The sequence below is a fragment of the Gymnogyps californianus genome, chromosome 1, assembly GCF_018139145.2.
Source record: "Gymnogyps californianus isolate 813 chromosome 1, ASM1813914v2, whole genome shotgun sequence".
Taxonomy (NCBI): domain Eukaryota; kingdom Metazoa; phylum Chordata; class Aves; order Accipitriformes; family Cathartidae; genus Gymnogyps; species Gymnogyps californianus.
The window spans coordinates 29194579-29210654 of record NC_059471.1 but is presented as its reverse complement, the minus strand read 5'-3'; the positions used below and the strand labels follow the sequence as shown (position 1 = coordinate 29210654).

Sequence of the window (16076 nt, the reverse complement as noted above, 5' to 3'; positions counted from 1 at the left end):
TAAGACTCAAGTTCTTAATTCCAGTTTTGTTTTGTAAATTCCTCAGTATTTGTTGTGGATTTTTAAAAATATCTTTCACACTTGTTTTGAATAAACAAAGTGGTAAGTCTCTGAATTGTGATTTAAGTAAATGGGAAGACTGATTTTTTTTTTTTTTTCCCAAAGTAAGCTGCTGTTTACCCTGTAGAAGGCAAACTAATAGCAGACCCTAAGATGCCTTACCAAATCTGCAATTATTTTTTTCCCTATACAGATCAGGAATGTAAGCCTGTGTATTAAGTGACATTCACATATAACATATATCCTCTAAACTGTCCCTGACTGTAGAGTTCACACCATTTAAATTTGCTATTAGTTCTGTGCCAGCACTTGTTTCAAATCATTCTTGTGGTCATGTTTGACAGCCAGAGAGAGATATTTCACTTTGATGAGACACTTGACACTATGTAAATAACATAAAGCACATCATATTTGTAAAGCATGCAAAAAAAGAAAAATGACCTAAAAACCAGAAAAGGAATGTAACTCTGATTTAAGCCTGTATTTCTGGTTCTACAGCCAGTGTTTAATCCCAAGTCAAACTGCTCGGCCTCTGAATAAAAGGTTATTTCATCCCATTTCATTTACAAATATCACAATCACCTTCATTTCAAGAAAAAAAGACAAAACAGCATCTTGTGTTTGCATTACAGATGCCATGTCTAAAATACAAACATACTGCCTTTGTTAGGACAGGCTAGATATGTAAAGGCAAGCCCAAATTCAGTTTCTCTTAACAGTTGTTTCCGGCTATCTTATCCTGGCAGAAACCACCTCTATACAGAAAGAGGAGTTTCCAGCAATTCCCAAATCCCTAAGAAAGCTTGATAGCAGCACTCCTCACCACAGGACCTGGGCTCATCCAACACAGAGTCCTGAGCAAAGTCCTATCTGCTTTCTTGGTGTTCCAGGCAAAACTCTGCCTGGGAAGTAGCGTTTCTGCTTTCTACATCATCCGTTTGGTTCTTTTACTCCTTTTTTACCCTATCTTCCTGTGGACTGGTTGCAGTTACTGGGCAGAAAAAGGTACGAGAGTGTTAGGGCTCTCTCTGTGATCTCACCCTTGCAGAGAGGGTAGGCTCTCAGGTGACCCTATGGCCACAGGGGCTCAGCCACAGCCCACCCGGGCAGGCACGAAGGCCCTTCTCACCTATCCTCCGCTACTTGCCCTTCTGGGCTCTGCCACAGGCTGCCAAGACAAGGCTACTGCCCTCCCATGAGTGAACAAACCGGGGCACTGCTGACACACCACTAACCTCGGCATCACCATACTCACGGTGGGACTGAAGGGACAGGAGGGTCCAGTCGTCCAGCAGCAAGGGTCTCCCTAACTACAGCGCTGCCCTTAGGCGGGTTTTTCTTCCCGATTTGGAGATGGATGAAGATCTGCCAGCTCTCTGGCTGTCTCCCTCCGCCACAGCAGGCAAGAAGTGAGGAGGGAAACCTCTGATGAAGACACTACAAGCGCATGGGGTAGAGTCTTTGCTGTTCCCAGTTGTCAGAGGTCCAAACTGTAATGTATGTGAGCTGCTGTTTAGCCAACTTATTTTTCTACAAAAATCCTGTTAATTATTTGCTCTTCAGGGCTAGGAACTATTACAGCACTGCCCTGTCCAGGTCTAACATCTCACATGAACTTACAGTCAACTCTCAGGCAAGAGCCACAGGCAGGGAGGTGCCAGTTTCCATCAGTGGACAAAACATACTTCCAAGTGACCATGAAAATACGTGGAGCTTGCCTGGATAGAGCCATACTGATTCACTGCAGAGGCTTATAGAAACTGAGCAGAGAAATAAAAAATAAAGATGAAAATGTATTTGCTGTTATTTTTTTCTGCTGGAATACCTGATAATAATTCCCTATTACTTCAAATAACACCAGCAGCCTACAACAAGTAGTGGGGAAGAATCAGGCGGAAATGTCAAAACTAAAGTGACAGTCAGGGATGGAAGTATCAACACAGGAAACTCTGCTACTAATTTTACACAATTTCTTCCATACAAACAGATGCTTTGAGAAACATCTAAGGGAAATGGCAATACAGAGTAAACCTCTTTCTGTTTACACGTATTTTTATCTGAAACATTTAACATCTGGACTGAAATATGCAGTTGAAATCCCACTTTCAAATGCAGATGGGTTTTCTCAGGTTGTTTTCTGCGGCATGCATACTGGCTCATCATGACTCAAACTCACCGTGAAAATAGTGTTTGTTTATTGCATGAGCACACAGAGGAAACTGGAGACATTTGACTCCGAAAGAAAGAGTTCCTGGGAGCCTGCAGTTGAGAGAAAAGGGAAATACAAAAGAGCTTTCCGACAGTGAAATGGAGGATTTTTTCAGCTCTTGGCAATCCTGTCATTTCCAGAGTTCACATCAGTCTGTTCTCCAGACAAAGAATGTTTCTTCCAAGGACACATTTAGTCAAAACTGATGCATTCTGCAGCTCAGTATAAAAGAAAGTAAACATCCTGAGAGTTGCTGAGCAACCTTCTGAGATTTATTAACTGCCCTCAATTTCTGGGAAGCAGAGATGCTAATCCATGGAAATTTAGGCTTAGTTCATTTATCATTCCCTCCTGGTACCTTTGCTTGTTGAAAGAAAAAGTAGTGCGGCAGGGAACTACTTTTAAGCAGCCCTAGTTCACTCCCCAGAAGAGCATATCTGATTGAATCTACCCCATGGGAAAATCACCGACCTTTCAAGCTTTTTTCATCCCCAGAATAGAAATAAGTCAGAGGAGGTGACGAGGCACAGTGCCTGCATCTCTCATGTCTGGACTAGCCAAACAGTCTCCTCCAATAATTGTAACTCCTTTCTGTCCTGCTCCACAGCCCGTTTCTGGCTCCTTTCTCTTTTTGAGCAGTGCCAAGGAGCCAGACATGAGCACAGAATGCAAATCCTGCCTCATCCTGGCTTCATGTGAAACAAATTGGATTTTCATCCAAATAGCACTCTCCCTTGCTTCCTGAAACAGGCAAAGAGAAGCACGCATAAACACATGTGCACAAATGTGCCTTGAACAAGTTAGTGCAGGGTGTTTCTTTTTCAATATGTGAACCCTTTAAAGTCTGATGATGGAGGTGCCCATCTCAGTAAAAATTTCACACTGTGAAGTTTTGCAGCTTCCTGAGTAGTTTCATAGTTGATTTAAAAAGATGTTAAGGTACTACTGTGAAATAGGTGGTCCTTCATGATCCCCTTCGTGTCCTGATTAGGTGCAAATGGCCATAGAGACATTAGTATCTGCATAAGGCAGAAGGAAAAGCAAGAAGGGTTTGGGTCTGCTATCACAGACACTCAAAAATAGTCCCCAGCCCCTCAAGAATCCCAAACTTCCAGCTGAAAAAGCTGGGACTTAAGGTGAGTCTACACGTTATTTTGCAAGCTCAGTGATGTTATCAGGAGGGCTACATCATTTGCCATCCCATTTTTGCCTGTGCTCTGAGTTGCTTGAACATATTTCCTTCACCCACCCTAAAAAATGGCAGACATTTTGCTTTTTCCTGCCGGTAACTGTTTAGGAGAACTGACAGAAGAGTCCATGGGAGGCTAAAACACTGGCACAATCTACAGGATTAAACTCCAACAGTGGAACTGATTTGTTTTCCTACACGGTCCTTTCCCAACCGGGACAACTCGTGTGAAAATAATCTTCTGTTAATCAAACGCTATGGGTTCAACCTGCTTAAATTGCCTGGTGATACAAATAAAGGTGGTTTATAGGAGCTCTTGCAAAAATTCTGTGTAGATCCAAGCTGCTTAATTCTTCATTGCTTCTGCCAAAAAAAAAAGGGCAGCTTTTGCTCAGTTACATGGTGTGAGCACCCGTGCCGTAGAACATCTAGCTCAAAAGTACAGATTAAAAAATTTAAAAAAATTTTAGTAGAATTGCTTGTATTTAGCAACTTTAATATGACAACATATCAGTAAAAACATCCCCATAGTGTTTTGCCCTAGCCATATTAGTGCCACAATTTATTTCCAATACTTGTTTTTTGCTTTGCAAATATTTAGTACATAACTGGTGCAACTTTATTTCTGCCTCCTGTTACTATGCAATGAAGAACAAATGTACTGTAATATTTAACAGCCTATCACAAGACATGTGCAAAAAGGAAAAACTTACTGTGTATATGAATGATCTAAGACTCCTGCTAAAAACAGTCCCAGGCATTTTGGTAGCTAAGACAGCAGCCCTGTATGAGACACTCAGTGCTACACAGTGCATGTTTCTGAAAGAAAGTAACCAACTGTACAAGAAAGTATAAAAGACCACATGACTGTCATATGAATATCCTTACACAATATTAATCCAGTTTCTTTGTGTGATTACATGCCAGTGGTTTTATCTTACCAAGTTACTCATATGTGGAGTACTCAGCAAGAATGAGAGTTACAAAAACACACTTTAAAACTGTCAAATACCTTGCAGGCTTGCGGAGAACACACTGTGACTGGATTCTGCTATTTGTTCTGAATACCACTCACTTCAGAAGGCCTGTTTGCGTGGATTTTCCTTCAGAGTAAGGACCTTAATAAGGAAAGCAATTAAAACAGGACAAAAATGCTTACAGAGGCAGCAAAAGATTAAAAACTTGGTACATCTCTGGGAAGGTGAAAACAAAGCTGACTTCATGACAAGGCTAGTTTAATTTTGTTGGCATGTCAGCCACATGGAATTTCTACAGACAAGGTTTTTAATAGCATTCTCACCGCTGGAGTAGGAACACCACAGAGAGCTCAGCGCTGCTCTTGCTGAAGTTATTGCCAATACCCTAAATGCATGCATACAATATCTTCTGCTACATATGCATTAAGGTGGGGAAGTTGTTACGTGGTGACAAGTCAATTAGTCTGTGTTGGACATTCACACATTAAAGGTATCCCTTGCAGTCTGTAAGGCTGTCAGCAACACAGTTTTCATATTGCTCAATGAGAAGCTGAATAGCCTGTGATTAAAGAAAAGTTAACAAAAGAACATTGAAAGTATTAATACGTCTTTTTTTAATTACCACTAGATGGACTACAGAAAAAATAAAACAACTAAGATGATTAAGAGACCGGAGCACCTCTCCTATGAGGAAAGGCTGAGAGCTGAGACTGTTCAGCCTAGAGAAAGCTCAGGGACGATCTCACTAATGTATATAAATACCTGAAGGGAGGGTGCAAAGAGGACGGAGCCAGGCTCTTTCCAGTGGTGCCCAGCATCAGGACCAGAGGCAATGGGCACAAACTGAAACACAGGAGGTTCCCTCTGAACATCAGGAAACACTTTTTCACTGTGAGGGTGACCTAGCACTGGCACAGGTTGCCCAGGGAGGTTGTGGAGTCTCCGTTGTTGGAGACATTCAAAAGCTGTCTGGACATGGTCCTGGACAACCGGCTGTAGGTGGCCCAGCCTGGGCAGGGGGGTTGGACAAGATGACCTCCAGAGGTCCCTGACAACCTCAACCATTCTGTGAGTCTGTGAACTATAAATTATTAGAACTGAGAAAACTATTTGATACTCCCATCATCACGCAGATTTCTCCCTACAACAAGCAAGTGAACACTGCTTCCAAAATAAAAATAGCCTTCCATGAAAAGAAGACCATCGGAGGTGACTACAAAACACATAGGAAGAACTGCAGAACAAACAGGGGCCATCAAACAAAACATCTTCTGACTGCAAAGTCAGGTCTGAGGAATTTGTGCCAGGACTGGCAAAGGTTTCAAAATTATCATTTGAACTTGTGTGACAGTTTGTGTCTGTAGCAACTCACGTAGTTTTTGAAAAAAAAAAAAAAACAAAAAAAACAAAAACAAAAACCAAAAAACACATCTAAACCAGGCAGGGAGTACAAGCAGATGCACCGCAGCTTTTCTTCACATCCTTTTGTATCTAGTCTGATTGTCTTGTGAAGAACTCTTCTTTTCCCCTGTTTAGCATTGGTAAGGATCTGAAAAAGTTATCCAGATCCAGAATATCTATCTGTTTATGCAGATGCTTTATTACCATGTGCCTGAGCTACAACTTACGGGTCACACACAGCCTGCAAGGACATCATGTTTCCTGGCATACTCCACCTGAAAGTACCCATCAAGAAATGAGTGCACATGCTAAGGAAAGGGCCATGAAGCTTAAAAAAAAAAAAAAAGAAATATAAATCAGAGAGGGCTGCTCCTACCAAAACAATTCCTCTGGCCTATCTGTTGTTTGCCCTGGGAGCAAAAACAAGACAAGAACAGTACCTATGAATTGTTCTCCCAACAACAACTCCCTCAGTTTGCTGTCACTAGTAAAATTATGTGACTGTACATGCTGTGCAACACTAATGGTGGACAGTTAATTTGCATTCATGCAAAATTTCAATATTTCAGGGAAGTGCCAGACCTACGTCTCACAATGGCTATGCTGTGCACGCAGAGTAAGTCTGACTGTACAGCTAGCTGAATAAAGTCTGAGGCTCACCCTGCCGGAAAGTTCATGCACTGGAAATACAGTATGCTGCCAGGAGGCAGCTGTTTCCATTGTGACTGTGCAAATCAGTCTTTTTCTTCCAGCTGCCACAGGCACAGACATACACATTCGTTAACAGGAGATTTGGGGAACTTCCAAGAAACTGATTAGGTGGTTTCAGGAAAAGCAAGATATTTTGCTGGGCTCAAGCTAAAACATACTTACGACACTTAGGACTGGAACCCAGAAGAAAAGTGTTGGACTTGTGCTGGAAGCTTCATGGGTTAAATCCTGATTTCAGTACAGCTAATCTTGCAATGAGCCTTGACTGGAAAGAACAAGTTGTACTCTTCTAGCCACATGAAGCCAAAGGCTTTTCCAAGTACTTTTGCTGTATGATTTACTGAACAGAGAGCTGAATCTAAACCCAAAACACTGCATCTGCTATTTATGGCCCAGGCAACTCAAAAGCCAGGTATGTTGGTGCCTCCCTCATTAATTATTCTTCTTGCTTCCTGGAACTCTTCAGCCTTACTTAAGTCTCATGTTAATTAAGCCATGGCTAACCTGTGATCGTTCAGCTTCATAAAGACACTCAATCTAAGATTCAGACCTTCCAAGGGAGTGGCCATAAGCTCCTTTTCAAGTCAGTGGGGAGACACACAAATTTCACCATCTAAAACAGACCGGACTTCTTGTTCCCTAGAAGAACTGTGCCTCTTCTCTGAACCCAGGCAATTATCTTCAAATGTTGACATTACAGGAGAGGTGTCTTTAGTTGAGAGATGTGAATCCAGCAAAGGTCTCTTCTGCAAACATCCCACATGCTTCTCAGGCAACTGCTCTGTCGGGGAAGAGGAAAAAGATTAAGGGAGAGAAACCAATGCCTATAGCACCCTACTTAATGAGAGCTGTTGGTTCAGAAAACAAATGTTAGGTCATGCTTGCTGGACCTCCCAACAGAATTCTTCCAATTTACCTGCTTACATAAAGCCAGAGATGCCCTGGTAAAACCTATAGTCAGTGGTACTTAGGACAGTGAAAAGATTTAAATAAAAACACCAGTAAAATAACCAATAAAACTCTAACTTTGAGGGCCTGACACATTTCCAGTTCCATTCCCACATGGTGAGTCCTCGTAAGTGGAAAACTCAATCCAGGCAGGTCAGAACCAAATAACCATTACTTAAGCTGAACTCTTCTCATTCCCACTACAGTAGAGACTTTGTCTCTCTGCTTTGGGCTATAGCAATGGCCAAATAAACTAACGATTCAGCATTTTCCAACCAGCGCTCTTCTGATGAAGAAGACACAGGATGACCTTCATAAACATCCCTAACAGCTTCAAGACCTCAAAATGCACAGGCAGCTATGACATGAAAGAGATCACGCTGACCTCAAAGAGGCTGAAAGATCACAGGTTCTGGAGAGGTCCTGTTCAAAGAAAGTATGCTTGAAATGGTCTCAAATTTTGGACAACCTCAACTCTGCAAGAGAGTGGAGACTGAGTTATCTAGATCAAATTTGCCACATAAAGCTTTATTTTTTTTTCTAATGGAGAATGTAGTGGGGAAAAAAAGCACCTAGGGACGTGACAGGAAATCAGAAACGTTTTGGCCTGTTCTGCCTAAGCACCTCCTCACCTACAGTCTGGTATTTTCACTCAATACTTCCCAGCATCTGGGAGAGCAGGATGAGTTTCTCACATTTTTCCAAGGGAAGCCATTTTAGAAATAGAAAGTCTTTCTGTTTAATGACACATCATTAGTAGCATTTTAAAAACCAGCACTGTTCAGTCTTATCTCTACAGTAATCCCCTGGTCTGTGCACATACTCCCCAATCAAGACAAAATAGGAAACAATGTCTATTAGCCAGAGACAGCCTGGACATCCTGCAGTAGAAGTTGTCTGTGGTGAGCATGTTCACGGCGATCCTTTTAGAGACAGCGCCAGGCGCAGGGTATTTTGGACACCCTGCCCTCGGCCTCACAGAGTTACCTTGCACACATTAGCAGAGAGCGGACAGGTACGTCTCCATAAAGAGGGATTCACTTACAAGCACGAGATTAAGGCAGGGCTGGAAGACAGGACATCGAATACCATCCTCTTCTGGCCAAAGAGAGGGGCCAGTATTTACAGAGACAAAATTTGCATGTGGTGGTTGCAGGAGAAGAAGCCCCCTCTGCCTCCTCACACACCACACCGTATAACCCCCGCGGCAGGGGCCGCGGTGCCCCCGGCCCGGGCTCTGCCCGGAGGGACGGGAGGGAGGCGCTGTCCCCTGAGGAGACCCGCCGCGGCGGAGGTAGGAGGAGGAGGAGAGGGAGGAGGAGGAAGAGGAGGCGGCGCAGGCGGCGGAGGCGGTGGCGGCGGCGGCAACGGCTACAGCGACGGCACCGGCTGCAGCGCCGCTCCCGCCCCTCAGGGGGCGCTGCCAGCCCGCGTCAACGGCCCCCCCTCCCCCGGCACGGCCACGCCCCACTCGCCACTCCCTCCCACTCGGCAGGGCCGCGCCGCTCCTGGCCCTGCCCCTTTCCCCTCCCCTCCGTCTATCTCCCGCGGGAACCAATGAGAGGGAGACAATGCCCGGCTGGTCCCGCCCCCGCCCAGCCAGGAGCCACCCCTTCCGGCGGAAAGACGTCGCGGCGTTTTCCAAGATGGTGGCGGGAGGGTTGTGTCTGTGTGGGCTGATCAGGTACCGGGGGTGCGAGGGTCGTGTGTGGGGCGGCGCGTCCTGGCAGCGGAGAGGGAGGGGAGAAGGAGACCCCGCGCCTCCATGGCCCCCTGCCAAGCTGCGGCCGCGCTCCCCCATCCCCCCCGAGCCTACCCGGGCGTCACGCACCCGCCCCCCCCCGTTCCCCCCCCCCGAGGAGAGGAGGCCGCCGGGCAGGACGAGGTGGGACGGGTGCCTACCCGGCTCCTTCTCGCTCTGCCGCCGGCCTCGGATGGGTTAATGTGCTTTTCCGCTTCTTCATCCCGAAAATGAAAGTGTTTTCTTACCTGACGTGTCAGTTGTGATGCGTGGCTCTCCGTGGGCAACCCCTTCAATGTCGAGTAAATGATGTTTATCATAACGCGTAGCACAGCATCAGAACCGAGGCTCTAGTGCCTGTGAAGCTCTCTAGGCCAAGAAGAGACTCCTGTGAGAAACTTCCCGTTCCTGGGTTAGGAGAGCTGTGCAGGGACGTGGTGGTGAGCAAAGGGAATGCCCCTGTCAGAGAGTGCTTCAGAAATCTGAGGAACCAGGTGTCTCTAAACAGAGAAACTGCTCAGAGCTTTTCTGGACAATTGACATAGCTCTTCAAATCTCAGGGAAACGGAAAATGCATGTTCTGGGTCATACAGTGCAGGCTGGCCCAAGTAGCTCTGCACCAAAGCAGTTCACACTAAGGCAGGCCAAACAGGAGATTGGACTGAAGAAAACTCTTACAAACCTATTTAGAAATAGCTTTGCTAGTTGTGTTTTGCCAGATTGCTAAGGGCATGCAACCTTTATAGTGTATCTAGCACATGAAGATATATGGCACGAATAAACAATAAATGATTGTGAGGTAACAGTAGGAAAAAAAATCTTTGGCTAAACAATGTAGAATAGTGATTTTTTTTTTCCCCATAATTGTTGAAATGAAACACAGATCACTTTCTGATTGTGATCATTCTCAGATTTCTGAGATTAGAAGAACTCAAGAAATTGTTGAAATCCCTGTAGCTGTACCTGTAAGCCGTTCTCTCTCAATTTCATACATAGTATTTCTTTAAAGCAGTTTTATATTTTAAAATTTCCGCCTTGTTTCAGATTGCTGTGCTCACTGTTAATCCCTGCATTATTTCTAAGTGGAATTTTGTGTATCTGCTTGGTGGTACTACTGTGGGGAATACGGCTCTGGATACAACAAAGGAAAAAACAGTTGACCTCAGCAGGAAAAGATGGGAAGCGGCCATTGCTAGTTGCCTTTTTTCACCCGTATTGCAATGCAGGTGGTGGAGGGGAGAGAGTCTTGTGGTGTGCCATAAGAACGCTCCAGAAAAAGTAAGCATATCTCTTTATCAAATACCGTATTTCATTCTCAGCTACCAATGGTATTATTTATGAACATTTTGGCATTTTGCGTATTTAAATAGGTATCATTAATCTACTGGTCCTACATTTTTTTTACATCTGAGTTTCACCTGGTTGCACCATTCCACTTCATCCCTTTACCCAGATTTTGATCTTTCCTGCTGTGGCATCTCTCACGTTTTCTTTCTCCTTGGGAGAACCCCTCCTGCCTCCTCAGTTTCCTGCTACTGGCATGGAACTTTGTATGGGGATAACTCATCAGTAGATAACTGATAATCTTGATACTTGCCTCTTGGTGCAGGAGGCAAAACAAGTTAATATCTAAAGTGGATTTAACATTGGCACATCCACTGGCTTGCACAGTCTTCTGCATTTTACTCATGCTATGCACTAGACAGACATCTCCTAATGTAGGGCAAGGCATTCTTAAGTCTGTAGAATAATACTGACCTCCTTTTATGTTTTACTCAAAAAAAATATTCCCCAAGTCCTCAGCCATATGTTTTTCTGCAGATCAGAAAAAACTGTGGAAGTATAAGGAAAAGTATAATTCAGTTAAAATCATTTCGGAGCTAGGCCGGACATTTGTTGTCACATACTTTTTGAGTAATTTTGAATGGATAATATTTTAGTTTCACGTTAAAAAATTTGAAGAGAAGAATGTATGAAATTCTTTTTCTTTACTCTTGCAGATACAGAAATGTAACGTGTGTTGTTTACACTGGTGATAGAGATGCCACTGGAGAAGAAATAGTAGAAGGCGCTTTCAGAAGATTCAATATTAAATTAACTCATCCTGTGAAGTTTGTATTTCTAGAAAAACGCTACCTTGTGGAAGCTTCTCTTTACCCTCACTTTACTTTGCTGGGACAAAGTTTAGGATCAGTGTTTCTTGGCTGGGAAGCTCTTCTAAAGTGTGTTCCTGATATTTATATTGACTCAATGGGTTATGCCTTCACGCTTCCCCTCTTTAAATATTTAGGAGGTTGTTGTGTTGGATGCTATGTCCATTATCCCACTATCAGCACCGATATGCTTTCTGTCGTTAGGAATCAAGATACCAGGTTTAACAATGCAGCCTTCATTACAAACAGTCCTCTCTTCAGCAAATTTAAACTTGTCTACTACTACTTCTTTGCTTTCATGTACGGATTGGTTGGTTCCTGCAGTGATGTGATTATGGTTAATTCTTCTTGGACGCTAAATCACATCCTTTCCCTCTGGAGAGCTGGGGCTTACACTAGCATTGTGTATCCACCGTGCGATGTTCAGACCTTCCTGGATATTCCACTGGAAGAGGAAAAGAGCACCACTGAATATTCCATTGTTTCTGTCAGCCAGTTTAGGCCTGAAAAAGATCATCCTTTGCAAATCAGAGCCTTTGCTAAATTGCTGAAAGAGAAGAGACTGGGGCAGCAGCCATCATTGAAGCTTATCTTAATTGGAGGCTGTCGTAACCAGCAAGATGAAGAGCGTGTAAATAACCTTAAAGGTCTTTGTGAAGAGCTGGGAGTTAGTAACGACGTGAAGTTCAGAATAAACATTCCCTTTGAGGAGCTAAAGAGACACCTGGCCAAGGCCACCATCGGCCTGCATACGATGTGGAATGAGCACTTCGGGATCGGTCAGTATCTTTCTTCAGTGTTCAGCCATTTGTCCCAGCTGGGGACACAGTTGGGGAGGGCTTCGGTTCATGATTAAGGTGTCTAAGCATAGAAGTCTGCATGCCAAGCAGGTGTCCAGCTCCCATTCTTGTCAGAGGGAATCTAGCTGAGGTAAAGCCTACAGGACCAATTCAGATGACTAACCACTAGGTGCTACTGTAGCGCAAGCTGAAGCGCTGTAGACGTCCAAGACTGTTAATTACGGGCATCATCTAGTCACCTCAACAGACAGCTAGTCCTGTCTGTTCTGCCCAAGATGTCCTGCCTGACCTCCCGCTATCGCTCTGCAAGGTCATGGGTCACCCTAAGGTCCTGTGTTAGGTTTGCCAGCCTTACACAGATGCCTTCCATACCCCACGGAGCCTCAAAAGGCAGCAGGTACTTCTGTTTAAGCACCTTAGATTGTGCCCTGTTGGCTCCACTGACTGCTGGGGGAGTTTAGACACAGGTCACATGTAGACATCCATGTGTAGAGATTTTGATCACGTTTCACCTGCCTCAACTGCCATTTGAAATGTCTAGCATACGTCATGGGGCTCTAGCTGGTGTTTCAGAGGTGTGAGTCTCCCACAGATCCCGTCTCTTATTTGTAAGCCGCACGTAGATGCCACCAGGTACCCTTGGTCATCTCATTGCACTAGGCACCTCTGCCAAGGCAATTAAGTCCTTAAATCAGTCACCGTAACATGGAGCAGAATGCCAAAGAGGAGCTGGGACCTGGTCTGCCATGTGCTGTCATACAGAATTAATGTATTGGCTCAGTTTATTGGGATTAGTTGAGTCCTGACCTTGAAAGGGAATGTAAGATTGCCCTTCTGCCATAAATCTGCGACAGGGTAAGTTAGCAGCCAAGCAGACGGATGCCCTACTTGGCTATAATGTGACTAAACTGCAGTTAATGTCATCAGACTTTATTAGAATACAAGTTAAGTATCAGGAGTAGTAGTTTATAGTCTGTAGGAACTGGATATAAAAAAATTTACTCTGAAGTGTCTCCCAGTAGCAACTACCGTAAAATGGAAATAATGGTTTCTTATATTTTTTCCCCCACAAAACAGTTTAAGTATTTTTTTTTTTTTTAAAGTGATACAATCACACTGTGATTTTGAATTTCAGCATGATTTCACCTTCATCTCCAATGGCTTTTTACCTGTAAAACACGTGTTCCAAAACTTTGGAGCATTATTTATAGTTGGCAATTTTTGAGCTAGGGGAACTTCTTAAAAATCAAATCAGAACTGAGAAGAATCAGCAATTAAAGTGATTTCTAAGGTCTGTTCTGGAACCATGGAGGAGAACTGAAGTTGATGCATACATTATATGCTATTCCTATCCTGCTGCTTTTGGCTGAGGAAAGCTTACTGTCAGATTCCCGTTTCATTAAAACTTCTTCCATCAAAAATACAGATGTAGCAATAACAATTTTTATTAGTTTGTCTTGCTGAGTTGTCAAAAGCTATAAAGGTTTGTTAATCTGCAAAATACTGAACTTCTGAATATCATCTGATTGAAATGTGTATAGTCAGCTTTTCTCTCAGTATCTTTCTAAATGTTAAGTCTTCAGTGTGAATGAGAAAATTAAGTTATGTTCAGCTCTAATTTTTATTTTTTGCAGCTGCCACCATACCATAAAACCAGTGTTGCAGTGTTCTGTTACAGAGCGGAACAGAACTATGCAGTGTTCTGTCACAGAGCTACCTTCCATGTTTACCTTTACATTTGTTTCAATATTCAGCTTTTTTTCCACCTTATATACTGGTGATACAATCTATCTCGGGTAAATCAAATATATTACAAGAACCACAACTTAACCAATTATATCTGATTTCTAATTTCAATTTTATGTGTTTAAGAGAAACTATAATTTCAGTCCTTAGGACTGAAAAACTTAAATTTGTTTTTCTTATGAGACCATTTACTCTGTATTTTTCAAGCTGATCTAGAACGGCAGTTTATAGTAGCTTATAATACTGGGTGAATTCTACTGCAGTTTCAACTTTCCAGTTCCTTATAGAAAGCCAAAGTACATGATGTGCACATTCATATCAGCATGTTTTGTATCTTTTACAGGAGTAGTTGAATGTATGGCAGCTGGCACAGTTATTCTGGCTCACAATTCTGGAGGCCCCAAATTAGATATTGTGGTACCCTATGGAGGACATATTACAGGCTTCCTAGCAGAAAACGAGGACAGTTATGCTGAGATGATGGCTTATATCCTCTCTTTGTCTCCTGAAAAAAGGTTAGAGATCAGAGAAAATGCTCGTCGCTCTGTGCACAGGTTTTCTGACCAGCATTTTGAAGAGACATTCCTGTTATCTGTGGAGCCATTATTTAAATAAATGTATATGAATAAAAATGTATGTGAATAAAATTAAATTTTTATATTTGACTATGTGTCACCTGTAAATATATCTAATCTATGATCCCTTGGTCCCATTCACTAAAGAGATTTTTTTTCTTTGTCAGGGTATCTGCTTTATGTAATAGAGATTTTTTTACTGGGAAAGAAATGCTCCTGAAAATTTTCTGTGTTGGCTACATGACAGTACGGTGCACTGCAAAACCTTCTAGATTCAGAGAACCATCACATTTCCTTGGTAACAGAACTACATCTGGAAGTTCTTTTATTTATTGAATACTTTCAGTCTCCACCCATTTCGTGACTCTTCACCCACAGTCACATTTTTTAAAGTCAACACTTTTTTTGGATAGCTTTTGTACCCAGAAGATTTCTTCCAGAATCTGTAGGACATTTTCAATTTGCTGTCCCCCGTTGTGTGGCAAAATTCTATTATGTGGGATTTTAATTGTGGTTCTGGAGATTTCATTACCTACAGTGATTCCTTTAGGTTAATCATATGGTGTTTTTCCTAGCTTGCTTTTTAATAAGTGTAACAATTGCACGTGTCTATGATCCTTATATTAGCTATTTCCTCATGCTCTTTCACAGTATGACAACTTAATGGTGTTTCTCCAACCCCACTCTATTGAAAGGTTTTCTGTTCCTAGGGAATAGAAGGGTCTAGATTAGAGAGCATAATTAAATGCTATACAAACATGACTGTTAAAGCCCTAAACTACTGCTTATTATAAAACTGAGAACACTGTGAACAAAATGTTCAAAAATTGGACATCTGCTTTTGTATCAAAAATGGAAAAACATATAGTCCTTTTTTGAGCCGTCAAAGCAGTATTTTATATTTTAGCAAACTAAGAGAAGTGCAAAAAGCTACTGAAATAAGACTTTAGAATGTGGTTTTCCCTCTATTTAAGTTTCACCTGGCTTATATGAAATTTTGTATATGAAAAAATATGCTTGGAAGAACCTACTTTCCCATGTTTTATTAGGAATTGAGGAATGCACAATTCTTATGGTGCTAATAAACCCTTTTACTGCTACTATATAAAACTGCTGAGCAGTTGGTGATACTATATGTAGGGTCAGTACTGTGTAAATGAAACTATGGATTATAAAGCTGTATTGGCAGTACACAGAGATTACAAAAACCTGGGAGAGCTGCTTAAAACGAGTTGATTGAGCTAGGGAAATATAAAATACTGACTAGGAGACTTTCTTACATGATACAACAATGGTTAGAGAGTATGCAAGCAGAAATTTGCTCAAGCAAGTGGTGTCAGAGATGTCCCAGGTAGTTTAGAATAATAAAGATGAAAGTGCATTTCAGTCTGGATGAGGATTTTTCAACATTGAGAGATCTGAAAAGTAGCCTGATTTTTTTTTTCCTTTTAAACAAAATAGTAACAACCTTCTATTAATTTTAATTGAGCGTTTAGCACTGTTGAAAAGCAGTTGATTTACTTGGCATTTAATGTCAGCTATCCTTAAATTTTGTTACTGATGTGG

At 42.5% G+C, this 16076-nt stretch overlaps 1 protein-coding gene across 1 annotated transcript; it reads left to right on the top strand.

Annotated features, from left to right (window-relative positions):
• Nucleotides 1-9141: 9141 nt before the first annotated feature.
• ALG11 (ALG11 alpha-1,2-mannosyltransferase) lies at nt 9142-14572 on the top strand. The gene is made up of 4 exons (XM_050902817.1): nt 9142-9179; nt 10281-10514; nt 11237-12168; nt 14279-14572. Exons 1-4 carry the CDS (start codon nt 9142-9144, stop codon nt 14548-14550), a joined length of 1476 nt encoding a protein of 491 aa, XP_050758774.1. The 3' UTR covers nt 14551-14572.
• Nucleotides 14573-16076: the final 1504 nt, after the last annotated feature.

Excerpts from the sequence above, each read along its gene's own strand:
- ALG11 (XM_050902817.1), top strand. The coding sequence starts at position 9,142 with ATGGTGGCGGGAGGGTTGTGTCTGTGTGGGCTGATCAG. Across the intron at positions 9,180-10,280 it reads TGTCTGTGTGGGCTGATCAG|ATTGCTGTGCTCACTGTTAA; the intron begins GTACCGGGGGTG and ends GCCTTGTTTCAG. Across the intron at positions 10,515-11,236 it reads ATAAGAACGCTCCAGAAAAA|ATACAGAAATGTAACGTGTG; the intron begins GTAAGCATATCT and ends TTACTCTTGCAG.